At 45.8% G+C, this 13,857-nt stretch overlaps 1 protein-coding gene across 1 annotated transcript; it reads left to right on the top strand.

The window, feature by feature from the left end:
• The first annotated feature begins 1,003 nt into the window (after positions 1-1,003).
• On the top strand, positions 1,004-3,739 carry LOC148521171 (speedy protein 1-A-like). Its single transcript, XM_088475564.1, has 4 exons — positions 1,004-1,015; positions 2,092-2,177; positions 2,996-3,155; positions 3,503-3,739. Exons 1-4 carry the CDS (start codon positions 1,004-1,006, stop codon positions 3,737-3,739), a joined length of 495 nt encoding a protein of 164 aa, XP_088331690.1.
• Positions 3,740-13,857: the final 10,118 nt, after the last annotated feature.

Below are 13,857 nucleotides of genomic sequence, written 5' to 3'. Positions count from 1 at the left end.
AAAGCATGGTGGCAGAGTAAGCCCATCCCAGCACAATGGGTACAAAGCATTCAGCAAACCCCTATAAAGCATGGTGGCAGAGTAAGCTCATCCCAGCACAATGGGTACAAAGCATTCAGAAAACCCTTATAAAGCATGGTGGCAGAGTAAGCTCATCCCCGTACAATGGGTGCAAAGCATTCAGCAAACCCCTATAAAGCATGGTGGCAGAGTAAGCTCCTCCCAGCACAATGGGTGCAAAGCATTCAGCAAACCCCTATAAAGCATGGTGGCAGAGTAAGCTCATCCCAGCACAATGGGTAGAAAGCATTCAGCAAACCCCTATAAAGCATGGTGGCAGAGTAAGCTCATCCCAGCACAATGGGTGCAAAGCATTCAGCAAACCCCTATAAAGCATGGTGGCAGAGTAAGCTCCTTCCAGCACAATGGGTACAAAGCACTCAGCAAACCCCTATAAAGCATGGTGGCAGAGTAAGCTCATCCCATCACAATGGGTACAAAGCATTCAGCAAACCCCTATAAAGCATGGTGGCAGAGTAAGCTCCTCCCAGCACAATGGGTACAAAGCATTCAGAAAACCCCTATAAAGCATGGTGGCAGAGTAAGCTCCTCCCAGCACAATGGGTGCAAAGCATTCAGCAAACCCCTATAAAGCATGGTGGCAGAGTAAGCTCATCCCAGCACAATGGGTACAAAGCATTCGGTAAAACCCCTATAAAGCATGGTGGCAGAGTAAGCTCCTCCCAGCACAGGAAGATTTTAACTGTAATAAGACAAAATTCACTTGCAAAGTTTTATTTATATGCTACATTACGTTATGTATGACATGTATAGCATAATGAATACTATTATATGGGTAGTTATGTAGAAAGGCAGTTACCTATCAACCAATGAAATTCTGTCATGTTCCCCACTATATCCTGTAACATTATTACATTTCATCATTTTCATTTCAGAATTACCTACAATCCAGCGTTTCCTGCAGAGGGATAAGAAAATGTGGATGTCTGACAAGGTATTTCCTTATTATTATTAGCCAGTACTTCTCTCACTATACAGCACTTTATAGGGGATTCCAACTTCATATGTTTTAGTGTTTGCTGTATCTCTCATTATGGAAGTTCCCCATGTCGCTCCCAGTAATGTACTTCCCAACATATACCAATGACTTTCACTTCTGACATAAGGATCATTGTGTGTAAGTTTATCACAGAGGCATGCTAAGAGATGAGGGGGCTCTCATAGTAAGACACCCCCCATACCAGTGCTGGCTGTGGTTGTGCCCATGTAATGCCCCTCCCCATACTTGCTCCCGGCTGTACGGCCATCTTTCCAGCAATGTATCTGGCACAGTGACCGAGTCTTTGCTATCTGTTGTGGAGTCTCCATCTTTCCCAATACCTTGCCAGAAAGATACGATGACCTGTGCCCATTATAGAACCGCCACCGATTTATCTGCATCATACTCATACACTTACTTACCTACATTACTTCATTTGAAAGTCATGAGCGTTAATGCATGCAGAGTTTTATAAAAATGCCCTGTATTATGAATTGGTGAGGGCACTATTGTGTGACATATTATGAATTGGTGAGGGCACTATTGTGTGGCATATTATGAATTGGTGAGGATACTATTGTATGACATATGAATTGGTGAGGGCACTATTGTGTGGCATATTATGAATTGGTGAGGGCACTATTGTGTGACATATTATGAATTGGTTGGGGCACTATTGTGTGGCATATTATTAATTACTGAATAGAATTATAAAAGGGTTTATATAATAAGCAGTGGTTCTATGTACATATTTAAATGCATATCAATAACTATATGTTTCAGATTTAGCAATGCATCGTGCCCAAAATGTTGCCCTTCAAAATTATAATGTGCCCTCCCCGGTGGTCAGCACCTTGCCAAACAAAATCTACAGTGGACACTACTAGACCACATTTAGATCCTCCAAAACTACGCTTCCAAATCTCATAACCATGTTACCAATTTTATTCCCAACATTGGACAATAGTACTGCTGGTGTATGTATACACACATTTCTCCATCTAATAATGTATCTGGTGTTTCTATTCTAGTACTTACTGGCGATGGCTCTCATCTATTTCATGAGGGCCGGTCTCACTGTGGATGAATACACCGTCTGCAACTTTTACTGCGCACTGTAAGTATTTTACCTCATTGATTCATCAGATGAGACCAGAATGCAAAATGTTCCAGAAGAACTAACTAACCAAGTCAGGGGTTATTTACTCATCTAAATATAATTTACTGTACTTCCAGACAATAAAGTTTCCTTTTTTCAAACTAAACATCACAAATTATACCGTAGCTATCAGTGTAACATCAGTACACAGCAATGTACTGGCCAGTCTAATCTTTTATCACTGATTATCGTGGCAACATAAGTGTACGTATCACAGTGATTCAACAGTGATTTATCACCATGGCAGGTGAGCACCAATACCCAGCTGCCATGGAGAAAACAATCCAGAGCTGTAAAAGTTAGTTATCACTCTAGAGACCTCCGTTCTCCTCTGAGTATGTACGTGGCCAGGTCATCAGTATACCTGACAGTATAATATAATAATACAACATTATCCCCCAAAATACTATTTATTTCTGGGGGAGGAACGATATGCCCATTCTTTTAAAAGATGAAGGTGATTCTTTCTGTTACTGCCATCCTGAGATGGCGCTAACAAATTAGGAATCGTTTTAGATAGTTGATAAATGATACAATAGCTGGAGAGGAAATGATCTATGGAAATCTCATTACTAAATTGTGTTCAGTAAAGAGAGGCCCTTTACACCATTATGCCCAGAGAAGGGCTCTACCCTTCCACACCACAGTCTATCCATAGCCTTGTACTTGGCATACAAGGAGCTGTGGAATACATGGTAGGTCCTCTGTAATACTGGTAATTTAGACATGTTTGCAGATGTGATGCTTATTATTACTGTGTTCTTCTGTTTCTATAGCTTTCTGGCCAATCAAATGGAGGAAGATGAACTGTTCTATATAAGAATGTACGATGACATTGCTTGGGTGTTTCCATTATGGTTCTTCCGGAAGAAAAAAGATGCATTTTGGGCCAGGATCCAGCGCCGCACATACGTGGCTCCAGAACAGCTGGAAGAGGTGAGTAATGTAGTAGATTAAGTTCATGGATGAGAAAGTCATGGACCACACTGGGAGTAATGTTACCTACCCACTATACAATTATTGGGGTGATTTGTCAATAATCGGGTGATCAGCCTGATTTATGTTATAGTGTGTATGAATGATCATTTTAGCATTTTACAGATAAAATGGTTAGAAAACATCCAGAAACGCATTCCTTCCATTATCCAATCTGTCCGTCAAGAACAAAAATCTCTGCCTCATTCTCCCGATATTATCACCATTGATAATTATGTAATGATAACTAAACCCCTATGTCCCTGAAAAGTTGAATTATATTTTAATTTTTTTATGTTTTTAACTAGGTGATGAGAGGGGACGATCACTGGGCGTGGAGACGAGAGAGAAATGTCCACCTAGGAGGGGCCATAAGGCACTATCTGCTCCGTAACGCCATACCTGCCCGCCAAATGGCAGCTGAGGTCCCCAGGAATACTGTCACAGGACCACCTCCTGTGAGAGCAGAGGGAAGCCCAGCTGCCAGCGTCCGCCTTGCCGAGGTGCCACAGAGGAGGTGGAGTGGAGGCTGCCGCTGTGCATAAAGGACCACACTGGCGAACAGAGGCGGATTTAGACATCATGGGGCCCTAAGCAAGACACCGATTTGGGGCCCCACTTCCTCCAACAATCCGTCTGACAAAGGATCCGGTGTGGTCTGAAACACGTTAAGCCTGGCATATTATTAAACCTCCCATCGTCTGAGGAATGACCAGCGTTTGAATCAGTGACAATAAAACATACTCAATTGAAATAAAGACACAGAGACTTGTATTTGGCAGAATGTGTTAGCTATTTTATTTAAATATCAGATAATGAAATTAGTTACTAAAATTAATTAAATTAATTTAAATATGGTGGCAAAGAAAGAATGGCTAACAGCAGCCCAAGCCTAACACTATAAACACTCCAACCACAACACATACACTCAAGCCTTCTACCTTCACTACCAACCCGATCAGGTGATGATTCTGCCCCCGGCGGGGTGGTCCAGCAGACATAAACAGTCAACAAAGGTGAGCAAAACAAAGAGTAAAGCAATATTCACAGCGCTAATAGGTAACCTGCCGTTCTTTCCCGCCTAAAGTCGCCAACGAAAAATGTCTCCAAACCCAAACCAAAGCGAGCAAATAAAGTCAAATTTAGGGAGGGAGGGTGGGAAGACAGGAACAAAAGAGGCTGACTCCGCCTCCAACAAACTCTAATATCCCTGCTATAACCTACAACCCTAAAACCCATAGGACCCTTATTATCACATGATTCCCCACACAGGTCCGCCACCAGCCTAGGAGGTTTAACCCACTCCACTTCCATACAGTCATTTCATTTATCTTATCTGACTCCGGGGGACAATTGCTGGTACCGCTCGTCATCACAGGTGGCAGGGACAGAGTTCAGAGCTACACCCACACCACCATTCCCTATTATCAGCTGCGGGACTGTAAGATGGGGACTGACGTGCTCCTGTGTTACCACCATTCCCTATTATCAGCTGCGGGACTGTAAGATGGGGACTGACATGCTCCTGTGTTACCACCATTCCCTATTATCAGCTGCGGGACTGTAAGATGGGGACTGACATGCTCCTGTGTTACCACCATTCCCTATTATCAGCTGCAGGACGGTAAGATGGGGATTGACGTGCACCTGTGTTACCACCACTCCCTATTATCAGCTGCGGGACTGTAAGATGGGGACTGACGTGCTCCTGTGTTACCACCATTCCCTATTATCAGCTGCGGGACTGTAAGAGGGTGACTGACGTGCTCCTGTGTTACCACCATTCCCTATTTTCAGCTGCGGGACTGTAAGATGGTAACTGACGTGCTCCTGTGTTACCACCATTCCCTATTATCAGCTGTGGGACTGTAAGACGGGGACTGACGTGCTCCTGTGTTACCACCATTCCCTATTATCAGCTGCGGGACTGTAAGATGGGGACTGACGTGCTCCTGTGTTACCACTATTCCCTATTATCAGCTGCGGGACTGTAAGATGGTGACTGACGTGCTCCTGTGTTACCACCATTCCCTATTATCATCTGCAGGACTGTAAGATGGGGACTGATGTGCTCCTGTGTTACCACCATTCCCTATTATCAGCTGCAGGACTGTAAGATGGGGAGTGACGTGCTGCTGAGTTACCACCATTCCCTTTTATCAGCTGCGGGACTGTAAGATGGGGACTGACGTGCTCCTCTGTTACCATCATTCCCTATTATCAGCTGCGGGACTGTAAGATGGGGACTGACGTGCTCCTGTGTTACCACCATTCCCTATTATCAGCTGCGGGACTGTAAGATGGGGACTGACGTGCTCCTGTGTTACCACCATTCCCTATTATCAGCTGCGGGACAGTAAGATGGGGACTGATGTGCTCCTGTGTTACCACCATTCCCTATTATCAGCTGCGGGACTGTAAGACGGTGACTGACGTGCTCCTGTGTTACCACCATTCCTTATTATCAGCTGCGGGACTGTAAGATGGTGACTGACGTGCTCCTGTGTTACCACCATTCCCTATTATCAGCTGCAGGACTGTAAGATGGGGACTGACGTGCTCCTGTGTTACCACCATTCCCTATTATCAGCTGTGGGACTTTAAGATGGGGACTGACGTACTCCTGTGTTACCACCATCCCCTATTATCAGCTGCGGGACTGTAAGATGGGGACTGACGTGCTACTGTGTTACCACCATTCCCTATTATCAGCTGCGGGACTGTAAGATGGGGACTGACGTGCTGCTGTGTTACCACCATTCCCTATTATCAGCTGCGGGACTGTAAGATGGGGACTGACGTGCTCCTGTGTTACCACCATTCTCTATTATCAGCTGCAGGACTGTAAGATGGTGACTGATGTGCTCCTGTGTTACCACCATTCCCTATTATCAGCTGCGGGACTGTAAGATGGGGACTGACATGCTCCTCTGTTACCACCATTCCCTATTATCAGCTGCGGGACTGTAAGATGGTGACTGACATGCTCCTGTGTTACCACCATTCCCTATTATCAGCTGCGGGACTGTAAGATGGGGACTGACGTGCTCCTGTGTTACCACCATTCCCTATTATCAGCTGCGGGACTGTAAGATGGTGACTGACGTGCTCCTGTGTTACCACCATTCCCTATTATCAGCTGCGGGACTGTAAGATGGTGACTGACGTGCTCCTGTGTTACCACCATTCCCTATTATCAGCTGCGGGACTGTAAGATGGTGACTGACGTGCTCCTGTGTTACCACCATTCCCTATTATCAGCTGCGGGACTGTATGATGGGGACTGACGTGCTCCTGTGTTACCACCATTACCTATTATCAGCTGCGGGACTGTAAGATGGTGACTGACGTGCTCCTGTGTTACCACTAAGGATTATTTTATACTGTACAAAACGTCTTTATAGTGTAAGTGCATTGTGTGATAAATGTGATTGTTATGTCTCTGCACTGTGGCTTGTTCCTGTCCTTGTGTCCTCCGATCATTGTCACTGGTCACATGTATGGGGGACACATTTCTTGTTACAGAGAAGATACCAGAAGGACACCGTATATATCTATGGGATGATCGCCCTATGGGACTCTCTGTTTCTTCCTGATAATAAAATAAAACTACTATACACAGGAACTAATAGGACTGTGGAAAACTCATTTTGGTGACTCATTTTATTCTTATTTGTTCACTGAGCTCACTCACCTAAGTGTGTGCAATAGTCACTAGGTAGTAATTATACATGTATAAATAGGGAGCGCTGGCTAATGGCAGATTTCTCTTCTTTGGTTATTGGGTCACTTGGGGTAGTGGATGAATTCTCCTTTTACGCAATATTTACCTGCATGCTCTATTTTTAACAGGGTACTATTTATAGCATTTTATTATTATTATTATGTGCTATGCACTAACATGGAGGAGAGAAGAAATCTAATATACATAATCCAGTCCCACAAGTACATACTGGGCCTGATTCAGACCCGGTCACAAGCGCTGAGCGCTCGCAACCGGGTCGATGGTGGCCCAGAGAGCATGCGCACGACCCGGATAGCGACGGGCAAGCCGTCGCTCCGGGACTCGTACCAAACGGGGGCGTGCTGGCGATGTTGAGTGACAGCACGCCCCCTTTGGTGGGTGGGCCGGGGGAGTGGCTGCCCAAACGGAGGCGTTCCCATGTGAAGACGAGTGATGTCAGTGGGAGAGATTTCGGCTCTGTTTGAGCTGTAATCTCTCTGGGGCTTGCGGCAACGAGACCCTACCACAAGGGTCTCGTCGCAAGCCCGTTGGTCGTGATGGTCTTGACCATCGCGACCATCTTCCTGGCCACTCGCTATAGCTGTGGGCGGCCACCCACGGCTATGCGAGCGGCCAGGAGGCCGTTCTAATAAAAAAATAGCCCGGCCCTGATTCAGAGCGAGCGTTCTGTCAGAGCATCCAGCTCTGAATCAGGGCCACAGTCCCAGGGTGCACCAGATGTAATTGCGCAACTGATCACTGAGATCACCCCAACTTCTCCCATCGTCACCTGATGAGACTTGTACCGCTGCTGCCCTTGCTGGTTACATCTCGCTTCCCCAAATCAGCAATAATGGAAGTAAAACATACCCCAAATATAGCTGAAATTCCCTGCTTAGGTCGGTTACCCGAAGCAGGAATAGATCTGGGTGTTTGAGTTTCTATTTTAATAAATAACTTTATGCTGCAGTTCACTTCCATCAGATCAAGCTGCTCTTCGCTAGGAAGGGGGCTCATCAGTTGGTAATTAGAGGCACCAGACTTTGTCGTTTATCAACGCCCTTAGGCGTAGTCAGGTAGATAAAATAGGTTTCTAGGTGCATCAGGAATCCGCAGCCTAAGAGTCCATTTATAGTTTATCTTGGATCATAGATGTCCTCTATTTCCAGAATCAATGTTATCTCACTGTCAGTGCTCACTGCTGCCACCTCCAGGTCATAATGGGAATGACATTTATGTTGATTATATATAGACCATAAAGCATAGGTCATTCAAAGTTAACGTGTCCATTTGCGTCCTCTGCCTCAGGAATTTAGTGTATTTGCCCCTAGCTGGCTGTATTTAGGCCTCGTTGGTCTCCTAGCAGCCAATTGATTAAGTGTCCCATTTGTCTCTGTTATTGAGCTGTTTGGTCGTTAGCCTTGACCTCATTTGAACAGTCTGTCTTTTGTTTCCATATCTTCCCAGTGTAGCTGGCATCTTCTGGATGGGTCTGGGCTAAGGGGATGCAGGCACAAACACAGTATAGTCATGTTTTATTTAAGAATAGATGAAAGTATTTTAACATGTAGAAAGAAGGAGAGTTTTATTATATTTTGATATTTTAAAGTTAACACTGTATCGCCATCTGCATCGGCTGCAGCCCTTAGAAGCCGTGTAGGGTTGACCAAAAGGTAGAGCACTAATCGCAGCCCAGTCTGGTAGTCCCAGGGGGAAAAAAGACCTCCCCCTGGGGCTGCCTGTCCTCTGTGTGACTAGCAGGTAGCATTTCCAATGGGAAGTCACTGCCAGTCACATTGTAGCCAGTGCAGTCACGGACTGCAATTGGGCCACTGAGGTGGTGGATCTTACTGGGGGGAAGGGGGGGGTTGCATCCCCTAGGTAAAATCTGCCACTGGTCTCAACTCCCAGCCACACATGGGACCTCATTCAGAGGTGGTCATTAGATGCAAGTGGTCGCACAGAATCAGGGCGGCCGCTTGCATCCTGAACGTCTGCCTCCTTGTCGATCGTTAAGCTGTGGGTTACCACCCACAGCTTAACGACCGACCAGGTTGATGGTCGTGATGGTGATCACCATCGCGACCATCAGGGCTTACAACCAGACCCTAAGGTTGGGTCTTGGCACTCGTAAGCCCCAGGGAGCTTCCTGCTCTGATGGAGCAGGAAGCTCCCCACTGACATCACTGATGATGTCAATGCGGCCGCCCACAAAACGGTAGGCGTTCCTCCATTTTGGAAACCAGCCCCCCGGCCCACCTACCAAACGGGGCGAGCTGTTGTTCAACATCGCTGTGCATTGCGCAGGCCTTACCATCGAGTCGGTTACGAGAGCATCGGCGCTCGCGACCGACTCTGAATAAAGTCCATGGTCCTGTCTCAGTTAATTATTATGTACATTACGCATTTTCAATACTCCTCATCTGAACAAACAATAACTTAAAAAGTCAAGAGGGTAAGAATGGATGAAAGTATTTTAACATGTAGAAAGAAGGAGAGTTTTATTATATTTTAATATTTTAAAGTTAACACTGTATCGCCATCTGCTGGCTAAAAATAATATAGTGCCAGCTGCACTTCATGAAATAACAGTAGATTATTGTTATTAATTATTATTATTAAGTTTTATATATAGCCAACATATTGCTCAGCACATTACACAGAATATGTTGATTCAAATCAGTCAGTTAGATAGATCTTGAACCTGGGAACCCTGTTATTTTCCCTCAGCCATGACGATCAGATACAACCAGGATAACTGTGATAAATGGATTTATGTATTAATGGACAAGCAGCCCTAATTCTGGCAACAGAACTCATTACCGTATCGCCCAGTACACGAAAATGTTACCGCTGACAATAGTGCTGTTATTACCGGCAATAGCGCTGCTCAGCGTAAGTCTTGTGTTTGAATTGTATCACTGCTATACCTGTTCTCTTACTCAAGACGGAGGCCCTCATTCAGAGCCGTACGCTCTGAGCAGAGCGCACGCTCTGAATGAGGGCCAGGCTCCATGAAAATGGAGCGTCCTCCTGGACGCTCGTATAGCTGTGGGTCACCACCCACAGGCTATACGAGCGTGCATTGTGATGGCCGCGATGGTCGTGACCATCGCGACCATCGAAATTGCGAGCCGGAGCCTGCAGCTGAGGTTTTCAACCGCAAGCTCCGGAGTGATTTTGGCTCTATCAGAGCCAAAATCACTCCCACTGACATCACTAGTGATGTCAGTGGGCCGGCTTCTGACGGGGGCGTTCCCGTGGGAACGCCCCCGTCAGGGAGGCAACTCCCCCGGCACGCCCACCAAAGGGGGCGTGCTGTCAATCAACATTGACAACACGCCCCCTTTGATCGGACACAACGAGCGAAGGACTTTCCTTCGCTCGTCGCGTCTGGCGCATGCGCACGACGGAGCTCCCTCCATCGGGCACATGCTCAGTCCATAACATCGACCCACTTGCGAGCGGACAGCCGCTCGCGAGTGGGTCTGAATCAGGCCCGGAGATCATAGAGCAAAATCAGCAAAACATTGCTTTATTCTAAGGATTTCAAAATTCAGTTTAATAAATTAAAGAAATTATTTATATTTATTTTATGCCTTTTATTTATTTTATCATAAAAGCTAAAGCTGCATACACGCACAACGATTCTTTGAACGATTATCGTTTAACGATAATCGTTTGGAAAAATCGTTCACTTTCTGAATCAAACGATGAACGATTATCGTTCCTGCGCGTCCACGTTTGTTTCATTAAGGGAATATGCAAAAATCGTTGGTAGTTCAAAAATATCGTTCATTATACTTTCAAAAAATCTGACAGATAATCTGACATATAATCGTTCATAAAAATCGTTCATAAAATCGTTGGTAACAATATAGTTGTGTGTGTATGCAGCTTAACTCTTCCCTGCAAAGACTCACCCTGGCAAAGACTGTAAGTTACCGCTTGCTGCTCAGATCAGAAGTGCCAGGGCAAGTTAAATCACTCAAATGCCCCATAATACTTTTTTCATGAATACTGGAAATAAATAGTAACAAATGGTGTCAACATTGTGACTGACATTTTAACTTTATTTCACTTTGCAGTACTTGTTATCTTTCTGAGGTGAAAAATAGAAAGAGATATTAAAGTAATACACTAGTAAGTAGAGATAGACAGCCCTCTATCTGCACCACCCCTCACTACTGCATCCAAGACTTCTGCTGTCCTACGACCCACTTACAGACCTCACCCTCCCACCTGATACTGCACCCTCTGCATGTTCTACCCCCACATGATACTACTACCCCTACATTTCTACCCCACCTTATACTACTCACTCTGCATGTTCTACCCCCACCTGATACTACTCCTCCTTACATATTCTACCACCACCTTATACTACTCCCTCTGCATGTTCTACCCCCACCTGATACTACTCCTCCTACATATTCTACCCCCACCTGTTCTACACCCTCTGCATGTTCTACCCCCACCTGATACTACTCCTCCTACATATTCTACCCCCACCTGTTCTACACCCTCTGCATGTTCTACCCCCACAAGATACTACTCCTCCAACATATTCTACCACCACCTAATACTACTCCTCCTACATGTTCTACCCACACCTGATTCTACACCCTCTGCATGTTCTACCCCCACCTGATACTACTCCCCCAACATATTCTACCCACCACCTTATACTACTCACTCTGCATGTTCTATCCCCACCTGATACTACTCCTTCTACATATTCTACTCCTACCTTATACTACTCCTCCTACATATTCTACCCCCACCTGATTCTACACCCTCTGCATGTTCTACCCCCACCTAATACTACTCTCCCAACATATTCTACCCACCACCTTATACTACTCACTCTGCATGTTCTACCCCCACCTGATACTACTCCTCCTACATATTCTACCACCACCTTATACTACTCCTCCTACATATTCTACTCCCACCTGATTCTACACCCACTGCATGTTCTACCCCCACCTGATACTACTCCTCCTATATATTCTAACCCCCACGTTATACTACTCACTCTGCATGTTCTACCCCCACCTGATACTACTCCTCCTACATATTCTACTCCCACCTGATACTGCACCCTCTGCATGTTCTACCCCCACATGATACTACTACCCCTACATATTCTACCCCACCTTATACTACTCACTCTGCATGCTCTACCCCCACCTGATTCTGCACCCTCTGTATGTTCTACCCCCCACATGATACTACTACCCCTACATATTCTACCCCACCTTATACTACTCACTCTGCATGTTCTACCCCCACCTGATACTACTCCTCCTACATATTCTACCACCACCTTATACTACTCCTCCTACATATTCTACCCCCACCTGATAATACACCCTCTGCATGTTCTACCCCCACCTGCAACTACTCCCCTAACATATTATACCCCCACCTTATACTACTCACTCTGCATGTTCTACCCCCACCTGATACTACTCCTTCTACATATTCTACTCCTACCTTATACTACTCCTCCTACATATTCTACCCCCACCAGATTCTACACCCTCTGCATGTTCTACCCCCACCTAATACTACTCTCCCAACATATTCTACCCACCACCTTATACTACTCACTCTGCATGTTCTACCCCCACCTGATACTACTCCTCCTACATATTCTACCACCACCTTATACTACTCCTCCTACATATTCTACTCCCACCTGATTCTACACCCACTGCATGTTCTACCCCCACCTGATACTACTCCTCCTATATATTCTACCCCCCACGTTATACTACTCACTCTGCATGTTCTACCCTCACCTGATACTACTCCTCCTACATATTCTACTCCCACCTGATACTGCACCCTCTGCATGTTCTACCCCCACATGATACTATAACCCCTACATATTCTACCCCACCTTATACTACTCACTCTGCATGCTCTACCCCCACCTGATTCTGCACCCTCTGTATGTTCTACCCCCCACATGATACTACTACCCCTACATATTCTACCCCACCTTATACTACTCACTCTGCATGTTCTACCCCCACCTGATACTACTCCTCCTACATATTCTACCACCACCTTATACTACTCCTCCTACATATTCTACCCCCACCTGATAATACACCCTCTGCATGTTCTACCCCCACCTGCAACTACTCCCCTAACATATTCTACCCCCACCTTATACTACTCACTCTGCATGTTCTACCCCCACCTGATACTACTCCTCCTACATATAGAGATAGACAGCCCTCTATCTGCACCACCCCTCACTACTGCATCCAAGACTTCTGCTGTCCTACGACCCACTTACAGACCTCACCCTCCCACCTGATACTGCACCCTCTGCATGTTCTACCCCCACATGATACTACTCCTCCTACATATTCTACCACCACCTAATACTACTCCTCCTACATGTTCTACCCCCACCTGATTCTACACCCTCTGCATGTTCTACCCCCACCTGATACTACTCCCCCAACATATTCTACCCCACCTTATACTACTCACTCTGCATGTTCTACTCCCACCTGATACTACTCCTCCTACATATTCTACCACCACCTTATACTACTCCTCCTACATATTCTACCCTCACCTGATTCTACACCCTCTGCATGTTCTACCCCCACCTGATACTACTCCAACAACATATTCTACCCCCACCATATACTACTCACTCTGCATGTTCTACAACCATCTGATTCTACACCCTCTGCATGTTCTACCCCCACCTGATACTACTCCCCCTACATATAGAGATAAACAGCCCTCTATCTGCACCACCCCTCACTACTGCATCCAAGACTTCTGCTGTCCTAAGACCCACTTACAGACCTCACCCTCCCACCTGATACTGCACCCTCTGCATGTTCTACCCCCACATGATACTACTACCCCTACATATTCTACCCCACCTTATACTACTAACTCTGC

This window comes from Taudactylus pleione, unplaced genomic scaffold, assembly GCF_031769625.1.
Source record: "Taudactylus pleione unplaced genomic scaffold, aTauple2 ptg000173l, whole genome shotgun sequence".
Taxonomy (NCBI): domain Eukaryota; kingdom Metazoa; phylum Chordata; class Amphibia; order Anura; family Myobatrachidae; genus Taudactylus; species Taudactylus pleione.
This window is presented reverse-complemented; position numbering and strand designations above follow the sequence as displayed.

Bases quoted from the DNA above. Each gene is read 5' to 3' on its own strand.
- LOC148521171 (XM_088475564.1), top strand. The intron at 2,178-2,995 runs GTAAGTATTTTA...CTGTTTCTATAG, and splicing joins TGCAACTTTTACTGCGCACT to CTTTCTGGCCAATCAAATGG. The intron at 3,156-3,502 runs GTGAGTAATGTA...GTTTTTAACTAG, and splicing joins CTCCAGAACAGCTGGAAGAG to GTGATGAGAGGGGACGATCA.